Source organism: Puma concolor, chromosome F2 (assembly GCF_028749965.1).
Source record: "Puma concolor isolate L17-30 chromosome F2, mPumCon1.1.hap2, whole genome shotgun sequence".
Lineage (NCBI taxonomy): Eukaryota > Metazoa > Chordata > Mammalia > Carnivora > Felidae > Puma > Puma concolor.
The window spans coordinates 65,549,057-65,567,166 of NC_141684.1; the positions used below are offsets into that span (position 1 = coordinate 65,549,057).

General features: G+C 37.7%; 1 protein-coding gene across 4 annotated transcripts in view; it reads right to left on the minus strand.

Annotated features, from left to right (window-relative positions):
* The window catches only part of PREX2 (phosphatidylinositol-3,4,5-trisphosphate dependent Rac exchange factor 2), a 299,299-nt gene that overhangs the window by 221,513 nt on the left and 59,676 nt on the right, over positions 1-18,110 (minus strand). For all 4 annotated transcript variants that reach the window (XR_015247064.1, XM_086696066.1, XM_086696065.1 and 1 more), the window contains exons 2-4: positions 5,819-5,890; positions 4,303-4,425; positions 1,051-1,155 (exon numbers count right to left, since the gene is read on the minus strand). Coding sequence is in view for 3 of the 4 variants with exons in the window: in XM_086696066.1 (XP_086552192.1) it covers positions 1,051-1,155; positions 4,303-4,425; positions 5,819-5,890 (300 nt within the window). In the remaining variant the exon portion in view is untranslated. The remainder of the gene's footprint in view (positions 1-1,050; positions 1,156-4,302; positions 4,426-5,818; positions 5,891-18,110) is intronic.

Consider the following 18,110-nt stretch of genomic DNA (forward strand, 5'->3'; position numbering starts at 1 on the left):
CAGATGAAGACTTGTACATGTATGTTCATAACAGCATTGTTTACAATAGCCCAAACTGAATTTCCTGGCTTTTCTATACTAACAAATATCTCTCTCTGAAATGATGTCTCACGTGTAGTATCTTCAAGGTCCATCATTAATCACAGTCATCTGTTCATCCAATGGTCACATACTGGCAAGTGGATAAACAAAATATGGTATATCCATACAACAGAACACCATTCAGTAATAAAAATGAATGGAATATGTACATATGCTTCAACAAGGATGAATCTCAAAAGCATTTTACTCAGTAAAAGAAGCCAGGTATAAAAAACATTACATTGTAGGATTCCATTGATATGCAATATCTAGAAAAGGGAAATCTATGGAGACGGAAATTAAACCAATAACTGCCTGGAGCTAATGGTGGTTGTGGAGATGGGCTGTAAACAGGCATGAGGGACTTTCCGGGGTGCTGGGAATCTCTAAAAGTGGGTAATGGGACAGATGCCCCACTCTACAATTTGCTGAATATTACTGAATTGAACACTTACAGTGTCTTCCTCCCCGGCAATTAAGTTGCCCAAATTATTGCCAAAATATGCATTTATTTGTGCTATTGTAAAGAAATTAAATAAAGTGAATAAGGAATGCACATAGGAGAAAAGTCAATCTTTAAATGTCTTTTCTACCGTACCCATGATGTGTTTCCTTCCTGTGACTGCCCTACTTATAGCTCCCTTAGCAGAAATAAATGAAACCTTACAGAGTTGAGGGATATAAAAGCAATGATGAACTCTAGCATAAATGTCTTCCTCGCTAGGAACCTGTGGTTCTCACAAACAATTCACAGTCAACCAGGAGAAGGTATTATCAACGTTTTCTCATCCATACGCTACTGCCAAGTCTCACTTCTTACGTTTATCAAAGGACTCTAGCCTCCTAGCCTGGATGTGTTTAAAGCATTGCCCCACAAGTAGTTTTTACACTACACTTGTGCTAGCCCTTGGCTCTTAGTGAGCCTATCAACAAATCACAGCATGTGGTAACACTTAAATATATACTTACCAAAAGAAATGTGCGGATTGTTCTTATTTTGTTAAGTTCAAGAAGCAATTTTTGGGCCTTCTCATGGTTACTACAGTATTCATCATAGATACGAAACTTGTCTTTCTGTGAATTCGAGTAAGGATAAGTTAGAGTCATTTTATTAGCCATTTTAAGATACTAACTCTGTGTGATGTTTATGAACAAACTTATAGCGTTTACTATATTTTGGGAGCTCTACTGTGTGTATATATATAAATACATTCTAGTCATTGATTTTCTCTGACCCATAAAGAATAGCCTAAGGAAAAGGATAGGTTATATTAACCAGACTCCAATATGATGTATGCAGTAAGAAGTAAATGAACTAAATGGTAGCAATTACAGAGAAGAGAGTACTTAGCTTTACTGACAGGACTCAGGTATAGCTTTAAAAAAGAAAAAAAAAATAGTATCTGTGCAAGGTCCAGAGAGATGAATCCATCATTCCCAGGCAGGGAGAGAGAAGGAAGCTTTTGGGATAGAGGGAAAAGCATGTGCCAGATTATATAGGAATAAAGAAACGTAGTACCCTGCGGTTCATATGCACCAATCTGGACAGTCGTGTTTAAGAGGGACACAGACCAACAGGAAAATACTCAGCAACAGGTGACTAAGATAACAAGTGATGATGGACTGTGAAGACACTACATATGAGAGGTCAGTTCAAAAAGAGGTATTTGTTAGTATAGTAAGGAAATGGTAGCTACTTTCAGATAGCTGTTTTATTGTAAAGGATTTACAACCCTAAACATAAAACTGGGACCACTGGGTAGAAACTGCAAGGGCACTGATGGGCAGTGGGTAGGCAGATTCAAGATTAACATAAAGATTTTTTCTTTTTTTTTTTTTTTTTGGTCTTTTAAAAAAAATTTTTTTTTTAATTTACATCCAAATTAGTTAGCATATAGTGTGCAACAATGATTTCAGGAGTAGATTCCTTAGTTCCGCTTACCCATTTATCCCATCCCTCCTCCCACAACCCCTCCCATAACCCTCAGTTTGTTCTCCATATTTATGAGTCTCTTCTGTTTTGTCCCCCTCCCTGTTTTTATATTATTTTTGTTTCCCTTCCCGTATGTTCATCTGTTTTGTCTCTTAAAGTCCTCATATGAGTGAAGTTGTATGATTTTTTTCTCTAATTTCACTTAGCATAATACCCTCCAGTTCCATCCACATAGTTGCAAAGCATAAAGATTTTCTAATGGTTACAGCTGTCACTGAAAGTGGTCAAGCAGAAAAAAGTGGAAACAACCTTCATATTTGCTACAAAGGGATACTTTCAAAAAGGGAGTCTTTTCACCATCATGATCTCTAAGTATCCTTCCATCACTAGATTTTTCTCCAAGTGGCCATGATTCGTATCTATCAAAGCAGTACCAATAAGAGGAAGACACAGAAAATGTGTTGATCTATATTAGAATAGGAGTATATCCTCTAAAATTTCAAAGACAGGCATCTGGAAAGCAACACTGAGTGTTATTTTATACAGCCAGTAGAAAATGTATTGAATTACTTATTTCAAGAGATGATATGACCCAGAATGAAACAAGCTTCAGAAATAGTTGAGTAAATTCACAGATGACAGATTCATAGTGTGTTACTGAGGAAATGGATGTCAGAGTGCAAGATTCCCATGTGCAGGACTGGACTGAAAGAGCAAATACTCCAGCTGGCAGAAGATTTGAATTCTTTCATGAAAAGGAACAGTCTGGATTAAGTGGACACAAACATGCGTGGTTTCCAGTCATGCCCAAGGAAAGCACAGCTTGATCTTGCTATGTCCAAGGAGCTTCTCCTTTTAATATAATTATCTTTATGAAATATATCCTGATTATTAAAAAAAAACATATGCAGAGTCTGCTCACTACATATAGAAATATAGATCTAGAAACTACATATGGTTACCTTTATAAAAGTTAAATAGGAATAAAAACATTTTTTTAATGTTTATTTATTTTTGACAAAGAGAGAGACAGAGCACAAGTGGGGGAAGGGCAGAGAGAGAAGTAGACACAGAATCCGAAGCAGGCTCCAGGCTCCGAGCTGTCAGCACAGAGACTGACACGGGGCTCAAACTGACGAGCTGTGAATCATGACCTGAGCCGAAGTCGGATGGTTAACTGACTAAGCCACCCAGGCTCCCCAAAGGTTAAATAGAAATAAAAACAAACAAAAACTGGGGCATCTGGGTGGCTCTTGGTTAAGCATCTGACTCTTGGTTTTGGTTCAGGTCATGATCTCATGGTCTGTGGGCTCGAGTCCCACGTTGGGCTCTGCACTGACAGTGCAGAACCTGCTTGGGATTCTCTCTCTCTCCCTCTCTCTGCTTGTGCTCTCTCTCTCTCTCTCTCTCTCTCTCTCTCAAAAATAAATAAACTTAAAAAAAAGAAATCAAAATAAACAAAAATTGATTTCTTTGACAAAACACTTTGATATTTTTAAATAAAACATTAATTATATAGCATTTTGATACATAAATGGATTCAGATTGGTATTCTGAAAATAAGCATCAGTGGAATATATATACAGCAGTACTATTTTTATTTTTAGTATGAATGCCCTCAGTTCTAAAAACAATTTTCATTTTCAGGTGACTTTTTACTTTGCAAATTGACTGCACAAATAATTTCAACTGCCGTGTCCAGAGGGATGGAAATGATCACACAATCATGACGTATGATTTGAAACACCAGAATACTGACTGGCTATTCTTCTGTACGGCTCAGTACGACCTTCTGAGGAACCATCCTTGAGAAAAACTCAGATTCAGGCATATGTGCACCTAGAGTGAATAGGTTTGTCCACCCGCAGGTTTGTCACCAGTCGATTAAAACGGGAACATTCTGACTAACAAAAGGCTCATCACGCCATTATAAGAGTAAGGATTTTCTGCCTCAAAAGGGAAATGCTCTATGTTTGAGAGAAACATAAAAATCCATTCATTATGAACAGCCTGAATATTCATTAGAATTCAAAGCTACAGAGCATGCGAAGAACTAACTTGTTGGGGAAAAGAAAAGGCTGTTTATTCTTCACTGAATAAAATGGATGATGTGAGGCCCTCACCCCTTTCTGGCTCTAAGTGGAAGATTTCATTGGCCTTAAAAGACCCCAAACTTTTGGTGTCACATTTTGCTTCTAATGCTGAATTCCCACATTCCCTTGTGCCAAACGCTAGACCTTAAAATCTAGGGGGAAAGAGCTTTTAAAATAAACAGAAATTTATCCTACAAAGTGAAGAAAGCAGGTTCCCACTTCTTGCTGAGCATTAGGTTCTGGATGTAGGCATTCTTCCACGACTTTTAAAAATTCCTTATGTACTGCAAGGATATCTTCAATGTTTGAGAACAGCATCTGCAAATACATGTAAGTGCAATAGTGAAGCAGGTTAAAAACAAAAACAACTAAAAAAAAAACCAAACAAACAAAACAAAAAAAAAAAAAAAAAACACACAAGTCCGTAAGAGTACAGTATTCTATCTCCAAGCTGAAAACTTTAGGGCATAGCAAGCCAGTCAGCAGAGTGCCAATTTTGTCTGGACATCCTCTCCACCCCCACACAACTCTGGGAATCAGGAACCTATTCCTGGCTCTCAGGAAAAGCCTAAGTGACTAAATCCAAGCAGGACAGTCCCCACCCTATTAGCGAAAAGGGGCGGCAGGTAAAATTGTGCAGGCGGATTTGCTGGCAGGCTGTGTGGGACAAGGGTTTCTTTGCTCTCTAGAAAGGCATCCTGGAATGGACCGCCCTTTTCCCCCCTCTGGCAAGGTGCTGTGTCCGGAAGTGACAGCTGGGACAGCTACAGGGTCATTTTGCAGCTGCGGGAGGAGCCAGTCCACGGCCAAGCTGATAACCTGGATGTCAAAGTGAAGAGCTACAGAGAACCTGGCAACCTTATGGACCTCCCTGAGCCACAGGTCCTGAACCTTTTCTTCTGTCCGGAGTTTCCCAATACGAGAGACAAAGCATCCTCAAGCCATCTGAATAATACAGACACTTGTCTTTTGCTTTCCACCAAAAGCACACAAACTAAAATACCCCCACGGTGAGGAGAATTGGAAAGTTAGTATTTAACTTATGAAAAAAATACTCGGAAGGGCCTAAAAAATCCTTGGATTTTTTTCTATTTTTAGTAAAGTAAAACAGCAAATCAGCACCAAAAATAAACATCAATGATGATTTGTAGAACTTAAATGAGTAATAACAATAGTACAATTAATTTTCATTTATCTCCTCCCCCTTTACAAACCTCCTCATAATTTTCCTTCCCTGCAGCTTAACAGGAAATTCTTATCCATTTGTTTCTGAGTCAAAGATATTATGCTAACTTTTTCTGCACCAATGAACCACCCAAATCATTTGTTCTTTAGAGATCAGAGACTGGAAGTTGCATCTGTCCACCTCTTGCCTTCCTCTTACACACACAACTCTGCTCCCTCCCTCTCACGGACTCTGAGGTTCTCAGTCTGGGTTTGTTTTCCTTCCGTTTTTCAAATTGCCCTAATGCCTTGGCAAAAAAAAAAAAAAAAAAAAAAAAAAATCTCCAGTCTTCTATGTCATCATCATAACCCTCTGTTTCTTTTCCCGACATCATTTCCCTTTTTCTCAGCGTCACCCACACAAGTGCCTGGCACAGAGCTTCTGCTGGTACCGGTAAGCTGAAGAACACTCAAGTAACATCCCACAGATAAAATCTTATCTGAGGAGAATGTGTGCTTGTGTTGAGGGCAAACTGCAACTCCTCACCTTCACTGTTTCTTCTGTTACATTTTTGTCAATTTTTGATGCAGCGCACTGGTTCATCCGGTGTAAGAACGCCTGCATGAAACAAAAAAAAGATATTTTGAAGGTGACATTAGGTTAATAAAACAACAGAGTGTTGAAGAGAACTAATTCTGTTTTACAGGAAACCAAAGTTTAAAACTCTAATAACTATTGAATATAATAGTTTTGTTGTAAAAGGTTAAACTCTTGTTCACTGTGGTTCCTACCTGGGGATTTTATCCTGCGTTTGGGGGCAAGACCAAAAGTGACCATGTATATATGAATTTAAATTTATCCACCAGGATCTCAATGTTCTGTGGTAAACACTTAAGAGTCCAATGTTTTGGGGGAGCCTGGGGGGGCTCAATCAGTTAAATGTCCGATTCTTTTTTTTTTTTTCAACGTTTATTTATTTTTGGGACAGAGAGAGACAGAGCATGAATGGGGGAGGGGCAGAGAGAGAGGGAGACACAGAATCGGAAACAGGCTCCAGACGCGGGGCTCGAACTCAGGGACCGCGAGATCGTGACCTGGCTGAAGTCGGACGCTTAACCGACTGCGCCACCCAGGCGCCCCTAAATGTCCGATTCTTAATTTTGGCTCAGGTCATGATCTCACGATTTGTGAGATCAAACCCCACAACGGACTCTCAGCTGACAACGGGGAGCCTGCTTGGGATTGTCTCTCTCTCCCTTTCTCTCTGTTCCTCTGCCACTTACACATGAGCACTTTTGTGTGCTCTAAGTAAATAAATACACTTAAGGGGAAAAAAGAGTCAAATGTTTCCTAAACTTCTAAGTCTTATGAAGCACAAGACCAAACTCTAATGAAAAATGAGATTTCTGATAAAAAACAAAGGGTCAGAAATTCCAGTGACCTTTTTGGAACTGAGAGAGATTGAAAGAAGGAGGTAGGGAGGAAGAGATAGAGATAGTCAGTGAAAGAGGAAGAGAGAAAGTGACTCTTCAAGAAGGAATGGAGGGATTTCTCTTCCTCTCTTACTCCCTCCCCCAAGTTTTAGAAAGACGGATTTGGTATTCCTGGGATCAGGTCGGGGCTCTCCATAGCCCTATGGTAGGCAAATAAGTTCATTAGGATTTCAAAGATCTGGACTCTTCTTGACAAGTCATTAAGCTTGGACTCATGACTACATACACTATTATTTTTGCAAAGGAAAAAAGCAGAAAGAGTTGTTTACACTGGGTCTTAAAAGAGAAGGTTTGGAAGGAAAAGGAGAAGTGACTTTCCATCCAGCAAATCTGGTTTGTGTCTTTAAGACATCGTTCATTAACTATCTAGTGATCAGGTGAGATCATTGCCTTCCCTGTTTGTCTTAAGAACTTCAGCCACTACCTGCCAAGTCAGGGTCTGACTGCATAGCTCACCAATCCCCAGAATACACAGAGGCTCCAAGGAGTCTCTGGAAACTACAGCAAACAAATGAAGATTAAGGTAAGAATCCCATTTTAATGTTTATTTATTTATTTTGAGAGAGAGAGACAGAGACAGAGGCAGAGAAAAAAGGGAGAGAGAGAATCCCAAGCAGGCTCCCACTGCCAGTGCAAAGCCCAACATGGGGTTTGATCCCACAAACTGTGAGATCATAACCTGATCTGAAACCATGAGTTGGATGCTTAACTGAATAAGCCACCCGGGCACCCCAAGAATCCCATGTTTGACCTGGTATACTTACAAAGATTTAAGAGACTAAGACAACCCAGTATTGTTCAAATGTTCCAAAGTTACCATCCTCGAGACATTGCTAGTAAAAGTATAAAATGGCACATTTCTGGGGACAATACAACTTAACAATATATCTCAAATTTTTAAATGGGCATTTCCTTTAACCCAGCAATTCTACTTCTAGGAATTTATCCTAAGAAAGCATTCAGACAAGGGGTTACAGTATATTGATTACAAAAGTGGAAACACTGAAAACAACCTAATGCCCATCAATAAGGGAATCATTTAATATATTATGGTACATGCAAATTATAAAATACCATGCAGAAGTATAATAACAAATAGAATGTGATATAAATTATACATAATTATGTGCATATAAAACAGACGTCTATAAAATACTGTTTGGTGAAAAATTTACTAATCAGCATACTGATTAGTATACACACATATACACACATATACATATTACATGCCATTATATACACATAAATATACATGTGTAATGGTAGTGTGCATTCATACTGAGAAAATATGTAGCATATACCAAATGCAAACAGTGGTTAAAGATGACCTTTATACACTTTCTTATGCTCAGAATATTTGGCTGCGAGCATATTATAACTTTTGTGAAAAGAAAAACAAAAGTATTTAACAGAAACAAAACAAATGAGCCACAGGATGTCATTCCTAGCATTAGCTTCAGACCCATCTCTATTCCCGATTCCACCAGTTCGTGTTTCAGAGTCTATAACAACAAAACCACATCAGTACTAGTAGATCCAACTGAATGAAATAAGTCAGCTGAATTAAATGAACTGAATAGAAAAGTACCGAATGTCACCTTAATTCTTTCATTGGAAAGTGTATATGATATGCGATGTGAGTTTTGAACTATTATCTATAGTTAGGTGTAACTGGCAACCTAAAGAGATTCTGAATTTCCTGACTTTGCCCATCTTAATTAGTATGAGTCTTATTTTTAATTTTAGTTTTGGTTTTGTTGAATATTTTCCATGTATTCATACCAAAAATGGTCTGTTAGCTCTTTCTACTTAGTCTTAAAGTAACATGGTAGTTTAGTTGCCTAGTTTACATTTCATGTTGACCACATAGTAAACAGGTAACCTCTCACACAAGCAAAACTGAACGTTCACCTCTAAATTTATAAACATTTTTCTTCATGAACTGAACTCAGTAACATTCTGAAGCTGATAAATGAAAGTTTGGAGGTAGTACAAATGAATCAAAATATGAGTTAGAAGGAAACATACAAACTGAGACAGTAAACTATATCTTCATCTGACTTTTTATCTTCTTACCCTCTGTGACAATATGGAACTTTTTGTTTAACTGTGAATGAAATAGAACCTGGAACTTGTTAGCATTTCTGATCAAGCATTTCTTTTCCTGAGAACTTCATTTTATGCACAGAGAAGGCAGATTTCAGATACTTTGCCCAGAACGCAAAATCATGAAAACATTTTTGACAAAACCTAGAAGTCTTCCTTCCTCAATATAAAGAAAAATAACCTGTTTTCAGAACTGTCTTTTAACAACCTTTCAGACTTTAGTAATTAGTGCATTTAATTTTTCTCCTATCAGTCAAAGAAGCATTAATACCCTAAATACAAAAATACATGAAGGATTTAATATGCTGTTTTACCTCTGCATTCATTTATTCCCATTGGTCCAGAATTTCATCAGAATTAGATCATCCTCATTTTGATACAAATATACTGGAAAGAGGCTTATAAATTCCAGTGGTTCTCAAACTTTTTATTGTGTATAATATTTGGAGAGTATTTCTAAATGCAGATTCCCTGGCCCTATCCCCAGAAGGTCTGATTCGGCAGATTGGTTGAGGACCCAGAAATCTGTATTTTGAGTAAGTTCCCTAGATGATTCTGATGCAATTGGTCCTGAGACTACATCTGATGAAAATTTCTTTATGTTTTTTCTTCCAAAGACTGAAGACTTTGAGGAAACAAGTCAGTGGGTCTCAATGGAGAAAACTTCTTGGCTTTCCAACCCTATGCACAATACCGTCTCACTCAACCAGTTGGAGTTTCTGCTATCCCACAAGAAAACCCTCCCTCCAACCATGAAAATCACAATCTGCATAAATGGGTCATAATAATCTCTGAAGGCTAGGGAGATGCAAAGACCAGCGAGATAAGACAGACTAAGTGAGGTTTGCAGGTGCCCCTCCTTGTACCTTCCAGCTTGCAGGTGTGTTGGCAGTTCAGCTGCCAGGATTCCCCTAACAATGATTACACAACACATTCCGAGATATCACTACAGTCAGGGACTACTGTTTTCCTACACAGACAGCAGAACTCTTTATCTTCTCTTCAATTTGCTCCATGTTGTTTCCTTCCTATCATGTATTTGGTAAAACGGGTTAAATGCCATACATTAATTAAAGCTTAAGAGAGCTAAAAATGTCACAAATTTGCAACCAATAAATTAAAAGAGGGAAGGAGATTATATGTAAGAGGGAGATGACAGCTATTCCCTTCTTCCTTGTCTGTCTATCTGGGCCACCACTTACTCAAAAGGTAAGGCAAATCCATGATGAGATAAAATCCATGATTTTATTCTCAGAATGCACTTGTTTATGATTTCAGTGTACTAAATTATCTCCCTCAATTCATTTTTGTCCTCCCCACTCTTTACATCAGGCACACATAGTAGATAACTCTCAAAAGATGCACAGATATGTTCATTGCTATAACATTTCCAGATAGTTGTGGGTATTCTTCTTTGATACAACACCAAAACCCAGTAAGTGGTAGTTTCTTAAAGGTTAGTCATGAATGATTTTTAATCTGAAACCAACCATATCAGTGAACTTTTCATACTCTGCTACATTAAAACCAATTGAGGGCGCGTGTATGGCTCAGTGGGTTAAATAAGCAGCCCACATCAGCTCAGGTTATGGTCTTGTGGTCCATGAATTTGAGCCCCGCATCAGGCTCTGTGCTGACAGCTCAGAGCCTGGAGCCTGCTTCGGATCCTGTGTCTCCCTCTCTCTCTGCCCCTCCACTGCTCACACTCTGTCTCTCTCAGAAATCAATAAGCCTTTTAAAAAATTAAAAAAGCAATCGATTTATCTTGCAATTTGAAGGCATCTTTTATGTATGCTTGATGCTGTAAATTTTTTTAACAATGCTTCACTAAGAGTTATATATATCTTCAAAATATTAACACGTCTTGTTATACGATATCAAAAAAACTCACATCACATTAGTTACTATCAGTATCCAACTCACTAGAGAAGTCTTTAAGTATTAGGAGGCTATCCAGCTCACAGACGTAAATTTTCTAAAACTCTAAATTCACTTGCAAGCTTGAATTTATCATCATCAACAAATACTATCAGTTGTTTTCCTTGAAGTGACAGGTTCACTTCTTTCTTTGTTGAATAAACTATCTGCCAAATACTCCAGTGCCCTGAAACTAAAACCACAGTTTACCTCATAGTTGTTATTTCAAGTAAATATAATGTTCCATAGCAACTCAATCACAAATTCTGTCCATGGGGACAACCATAATATTTGAGTACGCAGAAGTACTTAGGTGTACTTCCTGTTTCAGAATATTAAAAGGCATGTGCTCAAGAGTCACAATTTAGTACAATTAATAATTTTTACAGCTTCACAAGAATACTCTTAGGTGAAACAGGAATCCTCTACCACCCTTCCCCCAAGAGTGAGTGACAGTGAAATATACAGTGAAATATACCTAGTACAATTTGGTGCCACTGCTCTTTAGTGGCACTCTTTAATTCACATTAAAGCATCAGCAGTTTTACACATCATTGCTTTTGCACGATCAGTGCAAGCATCCACACAGAAAAAAATAAAAGCAAATAAAGTCTTAGGATTACAATGAAAATAGTTTCACCTTACATATCCCCTGGAAGGATTTCACAAAACCCTAAAAGACTGCAAAGCACACCTTGAAAACCACTGTTCTAGGCATATAGGATATATCAATAAACAAAATAGTCAAAAATTTCTGCTTATATTCTAGTAGAGGGAGGCATAATATACAATAAATATAATAAATGTATTTGGCACATTAGAAGCCAGGTGTTAAAAGTAAGCAATGGGGGCACCTGGATGGCGCAGTCGGTTAAGCGTCCGACTTCAGCCAGGTCACGATCTCGCGGTCCGTAAGTTCGAGCCCCGCGTCGGGCTCTGGGCTGATGGCTCAGAGCCTGGAGCCTGTTTCCGATTCTGTGTCTCCCTCTCTCTCTGCCCCTCCCCCGTTCATGCTCTGTCTCTCTCTGTCCCAAAAATAAATAAACGTTGAAAAAAAAAATTAAAAAAAAAAAAGTAAGCAATGAACTTACTATGATAATAAAAACAGATCTACACATATTTGAAAAATATATATAACACCTCGCAATGATTCCAAAGCTCTCCAGAGATTCAGAAATCCAGAGCCCAAAATTTATCACCATAAATCTATACCACTCAATTCTATTACTTAATTATATTTGACTTTTCTCTTGTACATTCATGGCATCACTTCTCCTTTCCTTCCTTTTATGTCTCTACTTTGCCCTATTACTTTCAGTACCCACTCTATGCATAAGACTAATAATGGGATGGGACTCTTCGGCCTCCATCTACAGTTTCCAAATACCTCCAAAAACAGGGAAGTATTCTTCAATTTTATTTTTACTGCCAAGCACTCAGGACTCATTTGGGTAAGGGAATAAACAAAATTAAAAACACAAGGAAATTACCAACTACAGATTTTTTTTTTAATTTTTAATGTTAATTTTGAGAGAGAGAGTGCAAGCAGGGGAGGGGCAGAGAAAGAGGGAGACAAAGAATTCCAAGCAGGGTCCAGGCTCTGAGCTGTAAGCACAGATCCCAATGCAGGGCTTGAACTCACAAACTGTGAGCTCATGACCTGAGCTGAAGCTGGACGCTTAACCGACTAAGCCACCCAGGTGCCCCCAACTACAGATATTTTTGTAGTTATCTTACACTGATAATGTTATACCCACAAATGATAGTCTAAATGAAATGGATCAAATCCTTGACAAACATAATCTGCCAAAATTCACACAAAGAGTAATATAATATGAACAGGACTCTATCTATTAAAAGGACTGAATCAATATTTAATAACCTTCCAAGACAGAAAGTGCCAGGCCCAAATCAGTTCACTGGTAAATTTTAACAAACATTTAAAGAATAAATTACACCAATTCTCTACAATCTCTTTCAGAAGATAGTAGAGGAAATTTTTCCTAACTTGTTCCATGAGGCCAGCATCACCCTAATACCAAAACCAAAGAATTCACAAGAAAACTATAGACCAATATCTCTTAAAAATATAGATGCAAAAGTTCTAAGCAAAACATTAACAAACAACAGCCAAAAACCTATAAAAACAATTATACATCACAACCAAGGGGGGTTTATCCCAAGTATGAAAAGCTGGTTCAATATTCTAAAATCAATTAATGAAATCCAACACATCGCCAGTCTTAGAAGAAAAATCCATATGATCAACAGATGCAGAAAAAGCATTTGAGAAATCCAACACCCAGTCATGACAAATATTCTCAGTAAACTAATAAGAGGGAAATGTCCTCAACATTATTTTTAAAATCTTAAAAAAAAAAAAAAAAAAGCCTACAGCTAACATCATACATAATGGTGAGAAACTAGAAGGTTTCCCACTACAATCAAGACCAAGGCAAGAATGTCTCCTCTCACCATTCCCTTTTAGCATTGTCCTGAATTTTCTAGCTAATACAATAAAACAAAAAAGAAAATAATAGGTATATAAATTGGAAAGGAAAAATAAAATTTTCCTTGTTCATAAATGATATGATTGTCTATGTAGAAAATCTGAAAGAATTGACCCTAAACATTCCTGGAATTTGATAAAATCTTATAGCAAGGCTGAAGGATACAAGATTAATATACAAAAGTCAATCACTTTCCTCTATACCAGCAATGAACAAGTGGAAACTGAAATTAAACACACTACCATTTACATTAGCACCTCCAAAAATGAAATATTTGTGTATAAGCCTTAAAAAAATGTGTATAACATCTGAATGAGGAGCACTACAGAACTCTGATAAAAATGATCAAAGAAGACCAAATAAATGGAGACACAGTTCACATTCATGGATAGGAAGACTCAATAGCATCAAGATGCTAGTTCTTCCCAACTAGAACTGTAGATTTAACACAATTCTAATAAAAATTCCAGCAAGTTATTTTGTGGATATCAACAAAATGATTATAAGTTTATATGGAGAGATAAAAGACTCAGAGTAGCCAAAACAATATTAAAGAATAAGAACAGGGAACCTGGGTAGCTCAGTTGGCTAAGCATCAACTCTGGCTTTTGGCTCAGGTCATGATCTCAGGGTTGTGGGATTGAGCCCCATGTCAGGTTCTGTGCTGGGTGTAAAGCCTGCTAAGATTCTCTCTCTTTCTTTCTTTCTCTCTTTCTCTCTCTCTCTCTCTCTCTCTCTCTCTATCCCCCTCCCTCCCTCCCTCCTTTCCCCCCCTTCCTCTGTCCCTCTGTCAACCTCTGCCCTTCCCCCACTCACACTGGTTCTCTCTCTCTCTCTCTCTCTCTCTCTCTCTCTGTCAGGAAGAAGAACAAAATCAGAGGACTCAGAGGACTGAGACTACCTGACTTCAAGGCTTATTCTAAAGCTGTAATCAAAACAGTGTGGAATTGGTTAAAGAACACACAAACAAATAAATGGAATACAACAGAGAGCCCAGAAACAGATTTACACAAATATAGTCAACTCTTTGACAAAAGAGAAAATGTTATATGATGAAGAAAGAATGATCTTTTCAATAAATGGTGCTGGAACAACTGAACATTCACATGTGAAAAAAAAAGAAAGAAAGAATCTAGACACAGACCTTACATCCTTCTGAAAAATTACCTCAAAATGGATCAGACCCAAATGTAAAATGCAAAACTATAAAACACCTAGAAGAGTATGGTGATGACTTTTTTAGATAAAACACCAAAGACATGATTATGAAAGATTTATTGATAAGGTGGATATCATTAAAATTAAAAACTTCTCCTCTGTGAAGGACAAGAGAATGAGAATCCTAGCCTCAAACTGGGAGAGAAAATATTTCCCAAAGACACATATGATAAAGAACTATTGTCCAAAATGTACAAAGAACTCATAAAACTCCACATCAATAAAATCAACAACCAAATTAAATAATGGGCAAAAGAACTGAACAGGCACCTCAGTAGAGAATATACACGGATGGCAAATAAGCATATAAAAACTTGTTCAAATCGTACATTATTAGGCAATTGCAAATTAAAACAAGATACTACACATCTATCGGAAAGGACAAAATCCAAAATACTGACAATGCCAAAGAATGTGGAGTAATCAGTAACTCTCCTTCATTGCTCGTAGGAATGCAAAATGATATAGTCACTTTGGAAGACAGTTTGGCATATTCTTAACATAAATGTTCTTACCATGCAATCCAGCAATCATATTTCTCAGAAGTTACCTAGATGAGATGAAAACTTATATCCATAACAAAACCTGCACCTGGATGTTCATAGCATAGCAGCTGTACTCATAATTGACAAAACTTGGAAGTGAACAAGATGTCCTTCAGTAGGTGAATGGATAAATACAAACAGTGGAATATTATTCAGCCTAAAAAGAAATGAGCATGATCCAGCTGCTCCCTCCTCTCTTGTTTTGCCTCATCCCAGTTTCCCCATTCTGGACCACTGCCTAACCACAACCACCTTCCAGGTCCTCCTCAACATGCCACACTTATTTCCACCTTAACACCTTTACACAACCTGCTTCCTACTGCCTGGAGCACTCTTCACCTGGCTGCCTCCTGCTGTCACTCAGTTCTTAGCTTACAGTCTCTCATGGCCATCCAGTCTAGACCATCCAGTTAACGTTCTCCCTATCCCAACCCCATCTTGCCCTACCTACTCCATTACTCTACTTCATTTACCCTGTGGCACTACCTGCTCCTCCATGTCCTGTTTTATGTATTTGTTTATTTACTGGTGCCTTGCATTAGTAGTGGAGCTCCGTGAAGGCAGAGTCTGTCTGTTTTGCTCAGTCGGGTTTCCCCAGCATCTCCAACAATGCCTGGCACTTGGTAAGCTCTCAATAAACTTCAGTGGAATAAGTGAAGAATTTTTTCTTCACTGGATGGTTTTTGTTTCTAAAGACCACAAGACTGTGTAGTATTAACTTCCCTAGTGTATTATCTTCCCAAATATCCATCAGCAACTTAGAATATAATAATATCATATAATCTTTATCTTTTCCATCAGCATATACCAGGGTTTCTCAACATTAACACTCTTGACATTTGTGCCAGAAAAATCTTGGTTGTAGGCGCTGTCCTGTACATGCAGGATGTTTAAGAGTTTCATGGCCTATACCCACTAGATGCCAATAGCTACTACCATCCCCAGTTGTAACAACCAAAGATGTCTCTATACATTGCCAAAAGCCCACTCTACACCCCCACAGTTGAGCACCACCGGCATATAGAATCCCAAAATACCTACAGCAGTGCTAACTAGATGCACAAATTTGAGGCTAAAACTTTCGTATCATCAACCTCTCTGGGCTACATTATAACAATAAGTGATTTTCCGTGTCTTCCTGAGCTTTAGCAAAGTCCCATGTTTCTCCATGTATCTCCTTATTTCAATACTTTTATTAGATTATGAATAAAAAGTTCAACACATTTTTATAAAAATTATAATTAGGTAGAACTTATGTTTAAATCTCTTTTCAAACAACTGAGTAGATTTTTAAAAGCTCCCTTTGTCATGTCTTTTCAACTCAGACACAGTGAACAATGACAAAATACCGTTAGTTTGCATGTCTGCTCTCCACCAGACTGTATTCCCTATGGAAAATGTATGGGCAGCATGTTTTCATCTTTGAAACAGATATTAGTTTGTCCCTAGACTGCCATGGCAACATTCCATCCATACGAAACTCCAAAAACTGATAGAATAATAAATCATTTGTCAGTAGTTCAGTAGCATTGAAGACTCACCCTCATGGGCATCTATCACTCTACAAACCATCAAAGGGAAATATATGCCACCATGGATTATTACTCAGATAGATGCCGAAAGAGATCACAGTGATACCAAACAGTATGTCAATATCCCCAGCAAAAACCCTTTGAATGTTGATGTTTTTTCATGATTCAGAACCAAAAGGATTTATTGTGTCATACTTGTTGAGAGCCTTTGAATATCTGCTCAGTTTCCCACAAAAAGATGGTTTATTCTTTTTTAGAAAAACTATTAATTCAAAATTAACATCACCATCATCTAGGTAAACATAATTTTTCAACATACATCCATAATTTTTAAACTTCCTTGGCTGAAACTTTCCCAGGATTTAAGGATAATTAAAACATTATTTAGTGTCTTCTGTTTGACCTCAACATGCCAAAAGGCAGCATGACAGAATCGTGTTCTTCAGGAGTTTTCAGGGGAAAGAATTCGTACTGGGTCAGCATGTGATCAATACACTAAATACACACCAGGCACAGGTTTTAAAGATGTTTAATAGTAGATGGCTGGAAAGTCAATAGTGAAAATGGACAGAAGATGAAAGAGAAATTAGAACTATTCTCAATGGAATTACAGTTATGCATAAAATTATTGAAAGTAAAAATTAGAAAATTTATTGAGATTACAAAAAAAACTACAATAAAAGCAAAGTTTTCTGAAGTGTGTTTTGTCAATTTTGAAAGTTTTTATTTGTTAAGTTTTTGGTTTTTTTCTTATGTGCTTTTGCAATTTCTTTTCTTTTTAATTTTTCTTTAATGTTTGTATCTCTTTGAGAGTGTGAAAGAGCAATGAATTAAGTCAAAAGCAGAGATCAAAAGCAGTAGAAGTATTTTTTAACATGGCACAAATGGTTAAAACATTGTTTCAACTGCCATTTAAGGAAATAAGAACATTTACGTAAAAATCAGTAATTATGGTCCCTCTTCAAACACAAGGAAAAAAATCAACCCAGGACCCACATTGCTGAATAGTAGCCATAGACTAGAGCAAAGGCAGCCACATGTTCCTTTCACTTGCTACAGTCATCACTATTCCCTCTTACCTCCTACACCAGAGCTAAATGTTAATTGTTCTTTATTCTCACACTAATATCATCTTTTTTACATAAAATTCAATTTACTCATTTTTGTGACTTAGAAATCTCTGTAGCCATTTTAATTTTCAGCATATAATCTTGGGGTTTTGCAAAGGCCCTTTGGGCTTTTATAAATTCTTAATACTGATCATTCCAGAGTTCTGTTTTAAAATGTCATTTGGGGGGCGCCTGGGTGGCGCAGTCGGTTAAGCGTCCGACTTCAGCCAGGTCACGATCTCGCGGTCCGTGAGTTCGAGCCCCGCGTCGGGCTCTGGGCTGATGGCTCAGAGCCTGGAGCCTGTTTCCGATTCTGTGTCTCCCTCTCTCTCTGCCCCTCCCCCGTTCATGCTCTGTCTCTCTCTGTCCCAAAAATAAAAATAAAAACGTTGAAAAAAAAAAAAATTT